This window comes from Atta cephalotes, assembly GCF_000143395.1.
Source record: "Atta cephalotes unplaced genomic scaffold scaffold00061, whole genome shotgun sequence".
NCBI classification, from domain to species: Eukaryota; Metazoa; Arthropoda; class Insecta; order Hymenoptera; family Formicidae; genus Atta; species Atta cephalotes.
In genome coordinates, this window is record NW_012130125.1 from 138,313 (window position 1) to 158,459 (window position 20,147).

A 20,147-nucleotide genomic window follows, 5' to 3' on the forward strand; every position below is an offset into this window, starting at 1 on the left:
ATATATATATATATATATATATATATATATACATATATATATATTCATCTTCCTTTCAACTTATATACGAAAAGAAAAATATATAAGCTATATTCAGCAGAGAAAGCAGTTTTGCAACTATTGTAAAGTTTTTTAATACATTTGATTTATACATTTAGATCCAATGAGGAACTAAGAACAAAACCAATCACAATAAAGAATCTTACAACTATTGTAAAGCTGCTTTATCTGTTAAATGCAGCTATATATTTCTCACTTTGTTCTGTTTCATTCGATATCCCTAAATTTGTGCGTCAAGAAAATTACGAGACATTTTTGAGAGGTTCGTTTTTATTTCTTCATATAGGACATCAGAGAGCCATGTCGTTAGATCGTAGCGTTCAATTCCGTGTGCTCACGTTGATTGAAACGCACACGCATCCCACTGAACACGGCGTTAAATCTGGATCGAAAGCTTTGCTGAGCACTGCGCTCCATTTCCGTGCACTCCTTCGCTGACGTATTCTTCTCGTATTCGTTTCGAATTCTGTCCAAAGCTGCGATGCGAAGAGCAAGTTAAACTTCCAGTATTCTAAAACATCTTCTGAGAAGTTACATCAAGATGAAAAAGAAAGGTACCATATAAGCCAAGTTGCAGAATACTTATCCTGATGCAAAAAGACTTATCATAAAATAAATACTTCCTCTCTTATCTTCATAGGAATCCCTAGAATATGAATTAACAAACAAGCTTTTCTCCGCAGAAGTCTTTTTATCTTTTTCGTTTTTTTTTATTTAGCAAATTTTACGATATTTATTCTATCATATTTATTGCCTTTCTTCTTTTCCTCTTGATTAACTAAATCATATCGAATCTTCATAGTTATCAATCTCCGAAGAGGTAATTACGTCATTACCTTTCTGCAGATTCATCTCGTCCATTTCCGTGTTGCTGATCTTCGAGAGCTCGTTCCGAAAACTCTTGGTGATTTTCTTGCGAATGTAATCCGCCTCAATCTCCTGCTTTGTTCTGGGCACGCGGAAGCGAATGCAACAACACAACCCGACGACGATGCTTAGCAGAATGGACAGAACGATGCCGGCAAGCTGCCAAATGCGAAAACCCGGTATTGCCTCGTTCTCCAGCCACTGCATTTCCATTTCCTCCATGTCCTTCGTAGAGACTTCATTCGGCGAGCTGGAAGACACGGACAAAAATGTCGACAGCGTTGTCTCCTCCATCGCGCTGTAATGAACGTTTAAATTTCCAAAGATATTCCAAACGAGACTCCAGATATCTGATATGAGACTTGGATCTGATATGATCCTTTTATTCGGATCTTATCCAAGAAGATAGATCTTCTGTAATAATCGATTTTAATTAATTAGTGATATAAACGTTTCGTCGGCCGTCTTGCCTGACGCACATCTAATCCTCGGCAAGATACTTCTGACTGCAGGAAAAATACATGGCTATACCAAAGAGTTGGGTGTGGTTGCTTAATTGGACGACCTGTTCCGACACTCCCTATTTCACGCCACTTACTGATTACAAATCAATACTACAGGTGTGGGAGTATACTTTGTAGATTGTTAATGTCGTTTTATTATCTCTCACAATAATCGGATGTATAGTCATTATGTAGACGATAAAAATATCGAAAAAGGGAACAATTGCGCTATTATTTAACAATACTTATTCGCTCGACAATCCGCTTATCGAGTCGAAATGCAATGTGAAATTGTTAATCTATCTTTCCTTCTGATGAAATGATTTTTTTTTATTCCAGTTACTTTTGGCGATTCAAATGTTGCTCTAAAAATTTCGCGACAAAATATAAATCACAGACTTAATGGATTGAGAGTTTAAACATATTTTAACTTTTTTTTTAAGAATATTTCGTGATTTCTAAGAGATATCATCATAACGCTAATCTGTATTCGATGTATTCGTCCAAAATAGACATAGTTCAGAATGTCGTAACATATAATAAATTGTTTGAAGTAACAACTAGTGTAATATGTAACTGAATACGAAATTCTTGAAGCGGCACCGTATTTGAACCTTAAATCACTGTAAAAATCGATAAAACGTTTTGCAACGAGCGATATTCTTCGCAGTAGCAGTAACTGTCAACCATTAGTACACAGATGCAACTCCGGCGTCTTCGAATATCCCTTTCTGGATAATCGAGACATAGTCGTATGATCCGGCACAAATTTCCGATTCTCCTTTTCCATTTTCTTCCTTATTCGTTTAACGCGGCTTTAACTACGTCTTTCCGAAATATTGGGCACTGTTCGAGAAAGGTTGAAACTCAAAGCACTTAGCTCGCCGATAGCGCACGAATCGAAGGATATCTTTGCAAGAAATCTCGTTCTTAAGACGTTTCAGACCACACTAGCCACGCAATAATCCTTTGCTCTCTTTTCTTGAAAAGTGTTAATACTTTCGCTCCTACAGCACGTTCATTCTTTCCTGATGAATGTCCGTCCCCTGAAAAAAATTATAAGTAAATTAAATAAATTATACAATAAATTTGACAATAGAATATTGTATTAAATCATAAACATATAAGAATTTTACAATTGATTTAAAAGATCTAAAAATAAAGCTAATATGAGGAATTGCAATAACGCAACGAAAAATTTACAAAAATGTTAAAGAATTTATTTCAATTATTTTATCTGATAATTTTTTGAATGTTTTTAAGTAATTTAATAATTAATATAAAAAAATATATAATTAAATAATTAAATAAATAATTGTATATATAATTATGATAAAAGATTTTAAGTAATTATAAACAATAATTATTATATATATACATATATTATTATTAAATTATTTATTATGTATTTGGATTAATTTTTTATTTTTATTATAATTTATTCTGTAATGTTTTGCGAGTAAAAACTTACGTGATAGTCTTCTTCTCAGTGTTTTTGGATTGGGATCGCGCTCTATTTAATACCTTGAGAAAATCTGTTGTCTTGGTACGCATTCTCGAATGAATGTAAACTTTACTGCACTTGATATGATAGTGCAAATAATTCCTAAACATGTGTATCAGGTCGATAGTGTTGTCGCGAGCCTCTCGATTGGTATGACGTGGAAACAATACTGTAAAAATATAAAATATAAAATAAAGCGATATGAGTTTAAAGGTAATATTATATAAATCTATCGTATGTTCAACTTGAAATATTTAGAACAGTAGAAAATATTACACAAATATGCATCAGTAATATTTCTCTCAGATAATTTTTAAGACAATTCCTTAAAATTTAAAGATTTGCTAATAAAGTTGCACACATATAAAATTTCTTATATATCTTTAATATAAAACATATAATTCAAATCTGAGTTCTCTAACAGATTTTTTTTTATTTTTCTTGATGCAAATAAATAAAAGAAGTAACGCGTTGACACGATTTATTGAGTGCAAACAGTATAAATATAAACTTTAAAGTTTTTTCACCGAATGTAATGTAACCAATGCAATCTCCGACTGCCGCCTCGGAATCTTGCAATTCCAACGGCGGCTCACGGTGGTTGAACAAGACTTGCGGAGCAGTGTGGCTCGCGCGTCTGCCTTCTTTCAGTTCTTGAAGAAACAGTTTACCAATTACCATGTCGTCCTCATCCTTGAATATTGTACTGAACACTACAGTGACCCTGTCGCTCTTAGCCTCCACATACCTTGATGAAAATTAATCAGAGTTAATAATAATGAAATAAATAATTATAAAATTCACAGAAAAATATTAGACATCAAAATTTGCTTAGATCGAATGAAGGTCTCTCTTCGCTTATTTATGTTAATCATATCAATTTTCACTTATTCATTGTTAAAATAATTCATTGTTAGAAATAACAATTAAGTCATGTCACATACATAGAGATGTATCCCTACTGAAAAAAATCATGTCACATTGCATGATGAAATCATGTAATTAAAACACGTCAACAAATCATGTAACGGATTGTTCCAAGTCAGTATATGATTTTTTAAATTACATAATTTGAAAAGTCACATGACATGTTCTTTTTTCTTCTATTTTTATCATTCAATTCTTTAAAATTAAAAACGACTATAAAATCACATGATGAATAAAATTATTTCTAATATTATATGATTTTTCAAATTACGTCATTTAAAAAAAATCACATGATTTGGAACAATTCGTTACATGATTTACATGTTTTAATTACATGATTTCATGTAATGTTGTGACATAATTTTTTTCAATAGAGATTTCTTACATTGTTTCCTCATCTCGATATTGAATTACAGCTCTCTTCTGTACTGGCCTGCCTGGAGAATCGCAGTATTCTTCCTGGAAGTCAAAATATTTCTCGAAGACACTGGCAAAGCAATGCCTCTTCAACAGGGCAACTTTCCTCACTAACGCCTCCCAATCCTCTGGTAATTTCTCTAGATCTATGAGAACTGATACATTATAACCTGTAACAGTGATAACCAATTTCAAGCGGTTAATTATATTCGTCCAAAAGTTGGAAAATGATTAAAATCAGGAATCTAACCGCTCTCCGGTGCAATAAGATGAGCCCCATACTCTCGTTTGAGCAACTCGTCTGCGCCATGCTCTTGCAACTGTTTATAAAATTTGAGCAATATACTAATCTGCAAAAAAGGACGAATATTAGAAAATTAGTTATTTTAAAAATGAAAAATAAGTATGTCCACTTACTCTAAGCTTCGACTTGTCTCCACTGAGGTTTGAAATATGAAACAATACCCCATCAAAGTCTGCTATGACTACGTCTGTCGATTCCTGCTTATGTCTATAAACAAAAGATTCGCTAATCATAAAACTCAATTTGATAAGATTTTAAACAGCAGATCTGGATGACCAAGGGAATAAAAGCTGAGAAAGATATGAGAACAAAATTCTAGAAACAAGATCTTCAAATAAAAAGGTGAAATAACATGAAATACAAAACACAAAGAAACATGATAGCAAAAAGAAATTTATTTTTAAATTATTTGGAAAGACGAGGCTTCACAAAGATAACACACAGATATAGATTACAAGTTAAAAAAAATACTAAAAATAAAATTCTAGAGATAACATTTTAAACAGAAAATAACGCAAAGCGAAGTTCAAAGAAGTTCATAATGGAAGAGATAATGAGAAGACAAATAAAAAAAGTCAAAAATCTTTTAACAAAATTTCTTATCCAAGGGATGTTTTAAAGACATCATTCAAGAATGTCCTAAGGACGTATTCTGAACATCCCTCTAATAAAGTGTGCCACATGGATTAGAAAAACGAGGTTTCGTAAATGTAATAAATCCAGATGGGAGGATTAAAGAAGCTGAAAGAAATACTTGGAGTAAAATCCCAAAAAAGAGATCTCGAGGCGCAGGATAGATGAGGTAAGATGAGATGAACGTAGCCAAGAACGAGAAGACGAGGAAAGAAGGAGAATTGAAAGAGAAGAAAGTCTAGATTCGACGAATCTTTTAGGATAGGAATTTCTCGTGGAGAAACGGACGCGGCACCGCCCCGGCGCCACGTCTTCCGGATTGAGGTTAGAATACGTGGTGATCGAGACGGGCACCGGGATTCCCGATAGGATCGCACGACACACAAGACGCTTACCCCGACAGAGCATTCTTGATTTTATTCGTCAACGTTTCCTCGAGTATCCTGTTGTGTATCTCGAGCAGGATCATGATTACTACGCCTGGCAGGAAGAGTCGATACGTGATACGTGGCGATAACGATAACCCCCGGATAGATCCCGCAAAACCGCGACGGATTTGTCATCCGTGCGTATGTATGTAACGCCGTTGACTAATGCCCGCTGCCCGCCCAATCCCTCGCGCTCTGTCGGTATAACAGATAGCAAATATACCGCTCGTTACTGTCGGTAAAGCAGATTTCGCACTCTCGAGATCAACCCTTATAGATTAAATTAATACTTTTATATTGAAAAAGAATATAGTTATTAATTACTTATTTTAAGTACTAAAAGTTTACACTATTGTTTACAGTTTAATAAATTAATAAAATTAAAAATTAATTATTATCTTCCAGAAAGAAACCCCCCTGATTTTATTGGAACCATGTTAAAACAATTTTTTTTTTAATTCAATTCAAAACATTTTAATTGTAAACAGTACTTTTAATATTCAAAATAAGTGATTAATAGGTTAATATTAAAATTATATTTCTATAAAAGTAGTTATTTTTTTTATAAACTTACAGCATAAAATTGCAGTATCTGCACTGCTGCAATATTGTAGAGATTTTGTAGCGATATTGCTAAATTTTGTGCCGTGTGAGAAGTATCTCTTCTATTGTTGCGATTATCTAAAAAAACAGCTAGAGGTTGTTTCTTGTTATCGAATTAATTAGACGCTGATTAGATTTTTATAATTTCTTTATTGCAAAATTATTACAAAATTTTCTATTTTTTGAAATTCTCAAAAATACTTTTAGAACAAAAATAAAACAAAAGAATTTATTTAGTAAAAAGTCGGAAATAAAAAAAATTCTTTGTATTACCCGAGTTTACGTAACAAAAAATTAAAATGTAAAAAAAATTTTTCTATTTTTGGAGGCCCTCAAAAATACTTTTAAAACAAAAATAAAACAAAACATAAGAATTTATTTAGTAAAAAGTCGGAAATCAAAAAAAAATTCTTTGTACTATCCGAGTTTACATAACAAAAAATTAAAATATAAAAGAAGTATATTAGATCAGTGCAAAATTCGTGCCCGATTTGTAAATAAAAGTCAAGCAGTTGTTATTGTAAAAAAACCACCTTTATTGACCAATGTTCGCTACCATTTTCAACAATCATTCTCCAACGTTCAACTAATTTATGGATATAATGTTTGAAAAAAAAGCGTGGTTTGGCGTCAAAGATTGCGGTGAAATGATTTTTGACAGCCTCCACAGAATCGAAATTCTTGCCAATTAAATCGTTTTGTAATGACTAAAACAAATAAAAATCGGAGGGTGCGATATCCGGAGAATATGATGCATGCAATAAAATTTTCCATTTCAACTGTTTCATTTTGTCCAAATCATTTTCAAAGAGTATGGTTTGGCGTTGTCATGATGGAAGATGACACCTCTATGAACTAAGGTCGGGCGTTTTTTTTTATTAATGCATCCACTTTGGTTAGTTGTTGGCAGTACTATTTTTAATCAACTGTTTAGCCAACAGGAAACAGCTCAAAATATATAATATCTTGGTAATCTCATCAAACGTACAGTAAGATCTTCTCCAGATGCAACTCGGCTTTAGCAATTAAATTTGCCGGTTCATTTGCTTCCTTCCAAGTACTTGCATTTGACGTTGGTATGCAAGACCCATTTTTCGTCGCCAGCCACCAAAAGGATCTCTTTTTTCAGGCGCCTGAGCATAGAAATGGCTACGGAAATGCGATCTAATTTATTTTTTTTTTTCAGACAACGAATGCGGTATCCAAGCGTTGAGTTTCTGAATGAGTCTCATCTTCCTTAAACTTCGACACGGTTCGATGTTCAGAGCTTCAGCAACCTCTTCTATCGAAATACGTGCATTGTTTACTATTAATGCGCGTAGAACTATGACGGCATCGATGACGAAAGGAGGAGATTCATCTTCGAGATTAAAATCACCACGACGAAATCTAACAAACTACTTCTTCACCGTTCGAAAGGCTGGTGGGACTGGTGCATCAGCCAAATAAACCTCCTGAATATTTTTTACCATATTGTTAATGGTTGTTCCTTTCCGAAACTCATAAAGCATCACATGTCGAAGATGCAATTTCTCTTTGTCCATCTTCAATGATTTTTTATGACAACTTAAATTCAACCAAGATTCTATTATCTCGTCAGTGATTTGGTTGAATTTAATTAATGACTAAACACTTCTGATGCTCAAATGACTTATGACTGTTATCTTTCCAACAATATATAATATGCATACATAAACAACAACAGTTAGTAGCCATGCTACTTCACCAGTTCCTTCTATATGAATTGAACACAAACTTTGCACTGATCTAATATACAGGGTGTCCCATAATGATTAATTAATATTTCAAGGAGTGAACGAAGATGTAATTTTGAACTAAAAGTTCCTTTGCCTCATTTCCTTTACACTAAATTTTGATTCAGACCATATTTATTTATCATCTATTTATTGATTTATTGATTTGTTAATATACAAAATTAGAATAAAGTTTCAATCGGGATAATACATAGCAAGCGCGAGGAGTTCCATGGCACACTACGTTCCTGCGTATTCCAGCCGCATGCTATCTGATTGATCAACTTTAATCGTTAATAACTCGATAAGTCTGAGCCAAAATTGGTAAAGGAACTTTTAGTTCAAAATTTCATCTTCGTTCACTCTCTGAAATATTAACCCTTATCGTACAAGTATAGGTCACTATCCAGCTAGCCAAGCGAGATTTAGCATATGGAACAAATTGATGCACGTATTGTTTTCTTTTCTTGTCGACAATTTGCTGTCATTGGAATCTAATGTGAACTGAATTAGCATTAGAAGGGCAAATAGATTTCATGAGTTTACGAAATTGTAAGAGTATACATTGAAAAATAATAAACTCGTCACGTTGACAGCAAACTAATGCCATATGACAATAATTTGCCTGCTGAATTCTAAGGAAGACTTTATCAAAACAATAGACAGTTTGTAGAAACATCTTGGCTTTAGTTTAGTGAAATTGAATGCGGATTAAGTGACAACAAAATGGCAACAAAATGGCAACATATTGCCCTTATTTGGTTATTTGGATAGTAATCGAATGTAGTCCTTTGTTCATGCAAGTTTCTTTAGTCTTTTGGTAATTATAAATTAGATATACTACATTTTATTATTTTTCAAAATAAAGTTCCAATATTTAGTTTAGAAAGTTGAAAGTATATTGATGAATTTTTAGAGATTTTTAAAATCATTTTGAAAAGGTAAAAAAAGCGGACGGATCTATAATAATGACCTATACTTGTATGGATGAGGCACTAAATTATATCTTGTATGGGTTAATTAATCATTATGGAACACCCTGTGTACAATTGTAAATATAAGTAAATAATAAAAAATTATAATCATTAAGTAAAATATTAAAAATATCTAATTATTAATATTTTGTAGTAAAGATTCAGATTTATAAAAAAAAATCAATCTGCGCGCGTACTTATATTATTTTAAAAAGTTTAAATTATTTTGGTGGAAAAATTTTACGAAAAACTAGACACAGATTGAGATTTGAGACAAAATCTTAGAAATGTAATGTAATATTGAATGTCGTTGTTTGAAGGCGAAGGATTTCTTGGTTTTTCAAATAAATGCCACTTTACATTCCACTACAAATATCTGCGAAAAACTAAGAATTTCTAAGACAAACAAACCTCACTCTACATTCTACTACAAATATCTAAGAAAAATTAAGAATTTCTAAAATCTTGTCTATCTATCTATTGCCAATCTATGTATTATAGTTTTTCTGTACTTTTTTAATAAACTTTTTTTTTCCGCCAGAGTAATAAGTGAGATATTGTTTATTAATTAAATCTTGTTAATTTACTCTGGAGTTATTGTATAATTTACGTTGTATAATTCCAATAATGCTGTTTTAGCTATTTTTATCTTTGCATCCTTTTTGCTTGCAGCTGGAAAATAAAAATGGTTATTTATTATTATATATATAATAATTTCAAAATATTTTATTTAATTCGTAGAATATATATGTACCTATTCCTGAAAATTCCATTCCATTAATTTTAGTAGTCATAGTAAATATCTCATGTGGTACTTTACCAATACGATTCACAACATATTTTAGATTAGGTTGCATATGACTCAGTAATTGAACTGGAGGTATGCTTGTAGGATTATAGAGCGGAAGTCTTTTGACTGTCTCTTGACAAACTTCGTTCTGAGTTCCAATATTTCCAACAATAGGATTCGATGTTCTTTCATTATTCCAATCAAGTATAAGTTTATAAAGTGCAAAATTGGCCAATGAACGCCATAAAATCGCATTTTTAGCATTTGTGACTATGGCGTTTTGTGCGTCAATCTTTTCTTTGTTTTTATCCACAGATGAATTAGCAGCTTGTGTATTGGATTGACTATATGTACATGTTTCAGATTTTACTGCCATTTTTTCAAAAAAAAATCTTTTAATACCTTTTCAGCTACATCTTGACGAGCAAGTGATTTAGATAGTCCTTTTCCATGGTAATGTTTACCATTAAACTGTAAATAAATATTAAAGCATTATTGGCTGATTTACATCTATCCTTGAATATTATTAAAGCATTTTAAAGATGAGACATGCAGCATAATATTACAAATAATATCTCTCTAATATTGTAAATATCTCTCTAATATTGTAAGAATTATATAATATTGTAAGAATTATAAATTATTAATTAAAATAATTACCTCAACATGAGCGATAAAAGACGATTTTGTAGGCATCTTCAATTCTATTGTTTCAGGATATACATTTGAACTTTTAGCTGTTATTGTACATAATATCACGTATGCATTTTTGGGTTGTATAGGTTTCTTTAGTTTTATTTCTAGACGACGTAATCTGTTACAAATGACTTTAACAAAAAAATCGTCACATCAGTAATATACATATTACATAAACAATTACAATTATTTTATATATCAATAAAAAAATTGATTGATAGGAGAGGTCTCGAACTGTGAATATTCAATGCTCTTAAATTTTCAAATATATGCAGTGAAATATCATCTTCAAAAGGAAAAAATTTAATTTCATATTACGAATATTGTTACAATTCTCTTTTTTATATGTCTTTTTTCATAAATTCTTTAATTTATTTATTCTTATATATAGTATTCTTATATATAGTATATAAATAATTACACTTCACAAGATTTTTAAACATATGATTAAAGATGTATGTGCAATATTATTTAAAAAATTATGAAAATCTATGAAACTGTGTATGTGTATTAATTACTTATATTAATTATTTAGAACATTAGAATATGTACAGGAGGATTACATGTCTCTATTGTATACTCTTATTATTTAAATTGTCTTAAATATTTAAATTATGATTCTAGAGATTAAAAAGAGATTAAAAAGATACAATATATTTTTATAATCTTTAATTTAGAAATACTTACAATTATATTCCTTTTTTCGCAATTTTAATTGAGCTTCTTCAAAGTCAATGTCTATGTTCGCAGGATTCATATTAGAACTGTTATTAGTTACATTTGAAGCAAGTATTGGAGGAGACATACAAGGCTGAGAACTTATCGGTGTAATTTGTTCAATCATTGGTTGCGTACTTGGATTTAAAATTGAATTTAACTGCTTTAAAGCCGAGTCCAATTGCTTTAAGATTAATTTCGATTGCGGCAATAATTGTTGCGCATCTTGCGAGTTAACATCTATGTTCTCAAGATCATTTCCATTATAATTATCATTCGTATCAGAATAGCTATCCGCATTAGAATCATTATTAGTTGAGCTTGGAGCAAATACTGCAGGAGGCATATAAAGGTGAGAAGTTGTCGGTGTAATTTGTTCAACAGTTGATTGCGTATTTACTGTATTTAAGATCGAATTCAATTGTTTTAAAATCAAGTTCAATTGCTTTAAGATTAACTTCAATTGTGGCAATGATTGTTGCGCATTTTGTGAGTTAACATCCTTCTGAAGATTTATATTTCCACCATAATTAACATCTGTATCCGGTTTCAATTGTTGCGACAATGGAAGTGAATTTGACATTTGTTGCTGCTGTGCTTGTATGATCTGTTGGTTTATTTGTTTACTGTATTGCATAGTCTTTCCTACGATCTGTACGTTTATTTGTTCTTGCGATGGTTGGATATCTTGCAACACAAGTTCGGTATCTGATATGATTTCAAAACTTCCATTATCAGAATTATCATCCGTATCAAAATCATTACTAGCTGAGCTTGGAACAGATACTGCAGAAGGCGTACAAATCATCGGTGTAGTTTGCTCAACAGCCGGCAGTGTAGTCGCTGTACTTGACTCCAGTTGTTGCAGCAATGAAGGTGAATTTGATCGACTTAACAGTTGATTTACTTGTTGTACAATCTGATTCATCGATTGATTTAGTGATTGTTCCGAACATGTTCTCAGTAATTGCTGCTCCATAGTTGTAGTTTTCGTTACTGTTGTAAATGCAACTGTTCTTGCTGCTGCTCTTGTTACTGCTGTAACAATTGTTTTAAAGTTATTTTAGTTACTGTGTGTATGCTGTATATTATAGTTATAATACAGAATCGTGTTAATATAGCTGCTAACATCTACGTTTGATTTTATTATCCTTGTAAGTTCTTACATTGTTTCATTCACAATTATTTTATTGAATCGACGTAGATTGCGATGCTTCATGACTTCTTTATTGTATATGTATGTATTATATTGTAAAACAGTTAAGGATAGGATCATACAATTCTTCTGGATAATTCTTAATAGATTTTCTTATTTTTTAATATTATAATAAACATCCTTAAAAATAAAAAGTTTTATAATTATTCGCGATCTTGTTATAAACACTTATGTGCGAGCTGATTTGTAAAATTTTAAAGTTAATTTGTCATGCGTTAAATACTTTGATACGTTTCTCTGTCTATAATGATAATTCTTTATCTTTATCAGTTTGTGACTTGATGGATGAGCTATACTTTTGTATCTAAATTGTTGAGGAGAAGCTTCAACTCCAAAGAGAGTTGAAACGTTCAAATAAAGAAGATCCTTCTAATTATAGAATAAAATTATTCCATAATAATTTGCATCGTTTAGCCGAGCTGATTCTCATATTAACCTACTTTTATTTATTTGTATGTTATTTAAAAACCATTAAATTCAGCCAAGATATCGATTATGTATCTTTTATATATATATATATATATATATATATATATATATATATACATGTATACANAAAGTTTTTATTTTTCACGTTACATGATCGAACAGAAAAAAAGTTACATGATCGATACCCAAGAGGGTTTGGCGATTATAAGTTCGGAGAACGAAGAGGATAATATTCAAATAAAATTCAAATTCATAGTATTTAAAAATAATAAAAATAAATATTTTCACAAATTGATTTCGTCACAATACAATATGATAAGTAATATTTATGGCACAAGATTGGAAGGAATGTGGTAGCTTCGGTAATCTAATTAAATACCAATGCCTCATTAAGGATGTATGTTACATGTATTTTTTGATAAAATTAAAAAATATAGATTTTTCTGTATTATATTTGAAAGTAATTCAAAAAGTTTAGCGACAAATTAGAATCTCCTGAATCAAAATTATTTCAATAAAAAGCAGACACAATTTTAAAACATAAATAAAAATTTTAATGTAATTACAAATAAAAAATAATGAAAAAATTTCATTAATAAAATTATATTGTTAAATATAAATATTAATATTATTGAGCAGTTTTATACGTATATAATATTTTTATAAGGAAAATATAAATTTTCAATTTCAGTAATTTTTTTTAACAAAGTTGTACACCTGATACAGCCTTAATTCTCTTATTTCTGACGCGATAGAAATTGCAATAGTTCTCGCCAGTAGCAGCTCACAGTATCTATAGGTACTATCCACAATACTATAAGATCTATGCAGTATATCTACATAGTATTAATAGAACAAACTTAATGCGATATTATTGTCTCGGATGCTTATCGGCAATTCGTCGTAAAGGTTCCAAGATTAACAGCTGACCACATTATTCACAAACATATAGAAAAAATATAAATAATGAAAAAGTGGTCTTTAATAGTAAATTTTCACAATAAAGAAGCACATAATGACACAGGTTGTTTTTTGTGATATTTAATATATTACCAAGATTCAAATTAAATTTAGATGTTTCGGTCAACATCTTCAGTAAGAATACAAAAAAATCTCGCATTAGTACATAAAATTAAAACAATAAATTTCGCAGTCATACAAATCACGCTTTCTTTCTTCTTATTTGAGCCCATAATACTTGGTTGATGAATCAAATACAATGTCTCGAATTGTGTAAAACAAGAATTCCCAAATTCTAACATATAATACAATGGATATATTATTAGCTTGTCCGAAAAGTTCGTGATGTTGAAGAAAAATTGAAATTTTAATATACATTTATTAAATTATATAAGTTAGTCGGCACGAACTTTTCGGACAACCCAATATTATTAATCTATTTTAATCTAATTATTAGAAGATTACAATTCTTTATCTGTTTTTTCAGCAATTCGATGAAATTTGTATGTTATCACCGACATGTAATGAATAACTAGATGGAACAATATCGTGATAGCGTGTCGATTTTGTTTGTTGTTACTTTGCTCTGTGATGGATATTTATATGTGCGCAAAAACTGAGAATTATTCTTTGGTAAGAGAGAGATCTTATTATATTTTAAAAGAAGCAGATAAACATCGGACAGTCCTTCAGTATCATTTTGTTTATTTATATCGCTCCTTTGATTTTTTTATATGTATCAGATATTCTTCTTTATATAAGGATTGTTCTATATCTAGAATGCTAATGTTTCTCAATCTAATTCATGTCCATTGTCAAATTGATGGCGCGAGATAACTGACATTGCATTAATGGATCTTCTTATGTTAGTCTTATGTTCTTTTTTATTTGTGTTTTTAGTTTTCTTTTTGTTTGGCCGACATAAGAAGATTCATAGTCTAAACAGTTTATCTTGTAAATTATATCACAACAGTCATCCTTGCATAAGCGATCCTTTCCTGCTTTAAATGAACCTGTTCAGTCCGTTTATTGGTTTGCAGGCGACATTAAACTTATTTGAGATACTTTTTTGAATTTTTTGGATATCTTAGTTTAGATATGGCATAAGAAAAAACTTTTTTTTTGTGTTAGATGTAGGTTCTTTATTATTGTCGTCACCGTCATTCCTTTTGTCTAAATTACGTCTGTTTTCTAAGGTTTTAATTCTATAATAATCGAAAATATGAAGTCTAATGGATAATCATTTTGTTAGTAAGATAGTAAGTATGAATTAAGTTTGAGATATTTTTTTCTTGAAATTTGGATGCGATAAAAATAATTCTATCAATGATTACTGCCCAATAATTACTTTTCTTTTGTACACCATTTTAGATGATTAGAATTTAAATATCTCCCTGAGTCAGTTGGTTTCTTATACGTATTAAAGATAATTTTTCCATCCTTTCATCAATTTTATATCCAGAAAACTTATACCATTCTCGTCCCCATAATAACCGTGAATTTTATCCTTTCATGTTACGAATTAAATTCGAGAATAGTATCCACCTTATCACTTTGTGCACACAATATAATGTCGTCGACATATCGGAAAAAGAAAGGCGTAACAATTTCATTAGTCGTAAAAATTTCATGTTCTAAATCTTGCAAGATTATGTTAGCTAATATAGGAGAAAGTGGAGATCTCATGGGCATATCAAAAACTTGTTTAAAAATTTTATTGTCGAATTTAAAAAATGTCAAATTAATTATAATTGAAATCACTTTTAACAATTCTTGAATAGGTATCGAGGTCTTTTTTCCGATAAAGTACTATCTTCGTTTAATACTTTTAATAACTAAGTCAATATTAGTATATACATCGATACTACATCAAACAATATGATGTTAAAATTGTTATTAACTGCAATTTTGTCTAATGAAGTTATCTCGCGCATCAATTTGACAATGAACATGAATTAGATAGGGAAAACATTAGCATTCTAGATACAATCCTTATATAAAAGAAAAATATCTGAAGTGATACATACAAAAAATCAAAGAAGAGGTATAAATGAACAAAGTGATACTAAAAGACTGCCCGACGTTTATCTGCTTCTTTTAAAATAAGATCTCTCTCTTACCAAAGAATAATTCGAAAAAGTTTTCAGCCTTCACACAGCCTACTCACCTTTGTCCACATATAAATATCCGTCACAAAGCAAAGTAACGACAAAATCGTCATGCTATCATATTGTTCCATCTAATTATTTATTACATTGTCGGTAATGATGTACAAATTTCATCGAATTGTTGAAAAAACAGATAAAAAATTGTAACCTTCTATAATAATTAGATTAAAATAGATTAATAATAGCATATCCGTTGTATGTTAGAATTTGGGAATTCTCATTCTACATAATTCAAGACATTGCATTTGATTCATCAATCAAGTATTATGGGCTCACGAATAAGAAGAAAGAGAGCGTGATTTGTTAATTGTATGACTGCGAAATATTGTTTTAATTTTATGTATTAATGCAGGATTTTTTCTATTCTTACTGAAGATAGCCAGATGTTAGCCGAAATGTCTAAGTTTGAATCTTAATAATATATTAAATATCAAAAAACAACCTGTACTGTGATTATATGCTCCTTTATTGTGAAAATATAGAAAAAAACATAACAATAATAACCATCAAAATAATTATATAGAACGCTTAAACATTGATAACAATACTTTAAAAAAATTTTCCATTCTAGCAAACAATGTAAGTCTTACGAAATTATTCCCTGATAAAAATAAAAATCAAAGCATAAGTCGAATGTAATGAGAGAGTAACAGAAACATAAACGAAACTTTTAGAAGGCGAAAATTGAAATATCACAAAGTAAATGGGACAATGAAATATAAAAGAAGTAAATGCTTCTTTTATATTTTATTGTTCCAATTTTCGCCTTCTAGAAGTTCCGTTTATGTTTCTGTTACATTCTCATTACATCCAATTTACGCTCCGATTTTTCTTTTCATCAGGGTTTTGATGATCCAAACTAAATTATTTTTAGATTTATATCTAACTAAATTTTTAGATACTTTCAAAACAAAACATTATTTCTGGGAAGAAATGCAATGTCGAATTTTTTTGTAGGAATACAAGCACAGATAACTTAAGGAAGAAACAGTCCAATATCCGAAAAATCAGAATTTTTTATTCAATAAAACACAGCTGCAAAGTTTCATTATAAATGCTTTGAAGCATTTAATTGGCTAATCAAAGAAAAAAAATCAGCCAATCAAAAAATGTTTTAAAGCATTTATTAAGATTTGTTCGCGCGCTCGCTCCAACATATTCCTACCATAGTTCCTTACTCTAACGAACGCGTTTGAGTGAATAGGAGCTATAGTTGGAATGTATTGGAACATGTAGACGCACGCGAGTCTACCTGAGTCTTTAGAAAATTTTAGTGCAGTCTAAAAGGAAAACTGACAATCGAAAAAAAATATCGAATAGAAATGGTATCGTGATATAAATTACAAAGTGATATAAATTAGTTATTTAATACAAAGAGATACGATAATTTAGCTATAATATTGCGCGGAAACGGATGATGAAAGTAAAACAAACGATATATTCTGAATAAAATACAGAAATCATAATTATCCCTCGTGGAAAAATTTCGCTGAAATTATTCTACGTTTTCAATACTTTTTAATAAAATTTCAATATTTCAAAAAAATTTTTATTTAATTTTAGCGGTTTTTAGAAAAATTATATTTTAGACGAAAAAATCATTTTCAGTAAAATTTCAAAGAAATTTCAGCAAAAATTTCTCTGAATGATTTTGCTAAAATTTTGCTGAAAATGAATTTTTCATCTAAAAATCGCTAAAATTAAATTAAAATTTTTAATAAGAGAAATTTTAGTTCAATTTTAGAGATTTTTCAATATATTAGCTGTAAAATTCATTTTCAGTAATATATTTTCAGCACATTTAATTTCGTTGAAATATTCCAAAAAAGTGGAATAACTTCGAAATGAATTTTTTCATCTGGGATATCATAAAAACATCATAATCTTATTTCATCTATAAATTTATTTTTAAATATTAAAATGATATAATGAATTAATGATGTTTTATGATATTATTACGACTTAATTATGACTTAATTATTTTGTATTCTGTCCGAGATTGGAAAGGACTGCGCGAAGATAAATATTTTACTCGCGACAGACCCAAACTTTTTAGAATACGATACGATCGGAATTTTTCCATGTGCGATCTGTGAAATTATGTATTTCTATAAAAAAAAAGGAGTTATTTCGTATTTCTATCTCTCTAATGCAACTTCTCGAATCGGTAATAGCACTCGATGACTTGTTTCTTGATAACAGTAAAGAAATGAAATCAACAATTCATCTCACAAATATAATCAGCTTCGTTCTCTCATAAGTATTCGAGAACGACTACAATGCTTCTTTTTCGTGTGAGAATGGCCCCCGATTCTAACACAGAGTCGATACAATCAGAATCAAAAATGCCGCTTATGCGGTGATAATAAAAAACAATATGAAGAATACGAAATAATAATACGAAATAAAGTCTAAAAGAGTAACGTAAACTCAATTACGCGTTTGAAGCCGATCACTTTACAAAAATGATGATGCAATAACATCCGATCACATCGACAGACGAGCAACTCTACCACTATGCAAGTGTTGGTTGAAAATTCTGGAGGAAACGCGTCGTCCCCACTTCTTCTTTCAGCTTTTCAGAATGATTTTCCGATCCATAAGGGGCTCCGCACAATAAAAGGAACAGGAAACAGAGAATAAGAATTTCATCCTATCAGAAATTGTATATTCCACAATACATGATTTCTGATAGGTTGAAATTCTTATTCTCTGTTTTCTGTTCTCTGTTCCTTTTATTATGAGGAGCCCCTAATCATCGGTCACAAAACCAATAGAGTTTTCTCTTGGAATACACTGAGTGCAGTTTTGTATCGCATCATATTGCGTGTAAACGCTACACTCAGCTACACTAGAGCGGCACATCATGTACATTACATTATTATTACGCTAAAATTCTGTTCCCGTTTGACTTCCATTTTCAAATTTTAAATATCACACTGGCTCTACATCATCCCTTTGAGACGTTGTAGCAAAATCCCACTTTGTGCATAAAATTTGCACCGTAACTCTAACAGCACAAAATCGACTCTGAGTCGACTATAGCTTTTGGACATCTGAAAAATGTCCGTAAGTCGAGAGACGACTTACAGACTTTAGATGACTTGGAGACGTCTCTAAGTCATACAATGTTCTTTAAAGCCGACTTTAAGTCAATCATTCTAGGCTGATTCATGCCCACAATGCTCATGAACAGCATTCATCTTTGTTTAATTACAGTTAAACAACAAGGACGAAATGATTCCATATTTAAACTTTTTGTAAGCGTAAATCGCACGAGACGTCTTAAAATCGACATTGGAAGGATATCTGTACAAAGTCAACTTGCAGTCGACATATCGACGTTTGTGCTGTTAGGGGCACGGAAACACGATACATCGAATGAATTCGCTTACTACCAACTACCATGGAAACATGATACATTGTCTGAGTGTTGTACTAGTGGGCGATAGTGTAACCAAGAGAAAACGCTATAAATCACCTCTTTTGCATTTTATCAGAGCTACGTTCCAAAAACGTCTTCTCCGAGGAAGATTTCATTCTATATGCTATAGTATACATCACGTGTACTATATATTTCGAGTAAATTTTCCTCGGAGAGGAAGTTTTGGATTGTGTAGCCCGGATTGTGTCGCTTTCGTATTAGCTCTAAGGAATCAGACTATGCATTGAAGATTGAGATTAAAGATTAAAGATTGAAATTTCACCAATGAGGACAAAGAAATTTTGGCTCCTTTTTTGTTCTGATTGGTCAAACTTCAATTTTTCAATCTTCAATCTCATTCTTCAATGCGTAGTCTGATTCCGGCCTAAGGGCCTAAGCACAAAGATCATCGAATCGTTGGATGTTTTTCCACAACGTACATAGGTAACACAATGTAACACTTACACAAAATATTTCAACACAGTGTTACACTGCTCGACATAGTAGCTAAATACAAGCTAAATACAAGCTAAATACAAGCGTGTAAAATATGTCAATGTTACCAACCTTTCAAAAAGTTATTTGGTAGCTGTATTATTTTGCAATAAAATCTTTAAAAATCGTCAATTCTGAAAAAATTATAACTTAAGTCTAAATAAAAATCATAAATCTATTATTGGTACGCTAAATATAATTATAATAGAAAGGAAGACTGCACTGCATTCTGGTGTTACACTATGAAACTAAACTGCGTTCCAAGTATTTTACACAAT

At 30.7% G+C, this 20,147-nt stretch overlaps 2 protein-coding genes across 2 annotated transcripts; both read right to left on the reverse strand.

Moving 5' to 3' along the window:
* Positions 1-366: 366 nt before the first annotated feature.
* On the reverse strand, positions 367-1,221 carry LOC105623613. Its single transcript, XM_012205000.1, has 2 exons — positions 897-1,221; positions 367-536 (listed from the first exon to the last, which is right to left on the reverse strand). The coding sequence occupies exons 1-2, from the start codon at positions 1,219-1,221 to the stop codon at positions 367-369; spliced, it is 495 nt and encodes a 164-aa protein (XP_012060390.1).
* Positions 1,222-2,448: 1,227 nt separating this feature from the next.
* Positions 2,449-5,684, reverse strand: LOC105623612 (probable actin-related protein 2/3 complex subunit 2). Its single transcript, XM_012204999.1, has 7 exons — positions 5,611-5,684; positions 4,696-4,789; positions 4,529-4,628; positions 4,247-4,448; positions 3,462-3,682; positions 2,902-3,103; positions 2,449-2,476 (listed from the first exon to the last, which is right to left on the reverse strand). The coding sequence occupies exons 1-7, from the start codon at positions 5,682-5,684 to the stop codon at positions 2,449-2,451; spliced, it is 921 nt and encodes a 306-aa protein (XP_012060389.1).
* Between the last annotated feature and the right edge of the window lie 14,463 nt (positions 5,685-20,147).

Excerpts from the sequence above, each read along its gene's own strand:
- LOC105623613 (XM_012205000.1), bottom strand. The coding sequence starts at position 1,221 with ATGGAGGAGACAACGCTGTCGACATTTTTGTCCGTGTCTTCCAGCTCG. Across the intron at positions 537-896 it reads CGAGATGAATCTGCAGAAAG|CTTTGGACAGAATTCGAAAC; the intron begins GTAATGACGTAA and ends TTCGCATCGCAG.
- LOC105623612 (XM_012204999.1), bottom strand. The coding sequence starts at position 5,684 with ATGATCCTGCTCGAGATACACAACAGGATACTCGAGGAAACGTTGACG. Across the intron at positions 4,449-4,528 it reads TCTTATTGCACCGGAGAGCG|GTTATAATGTATCAGTTCTC; the intron begins GTTAGATTCCTG and ends TCACTGTTACAG. Across the intron at positions 3,683-4,246 it reads TATCGAGATGAGGAAACAAT|GTATGTGGAGGCTAAGAGCG; the intron begins GTAAGAAATCTC and ends ATTTTCATCAAG.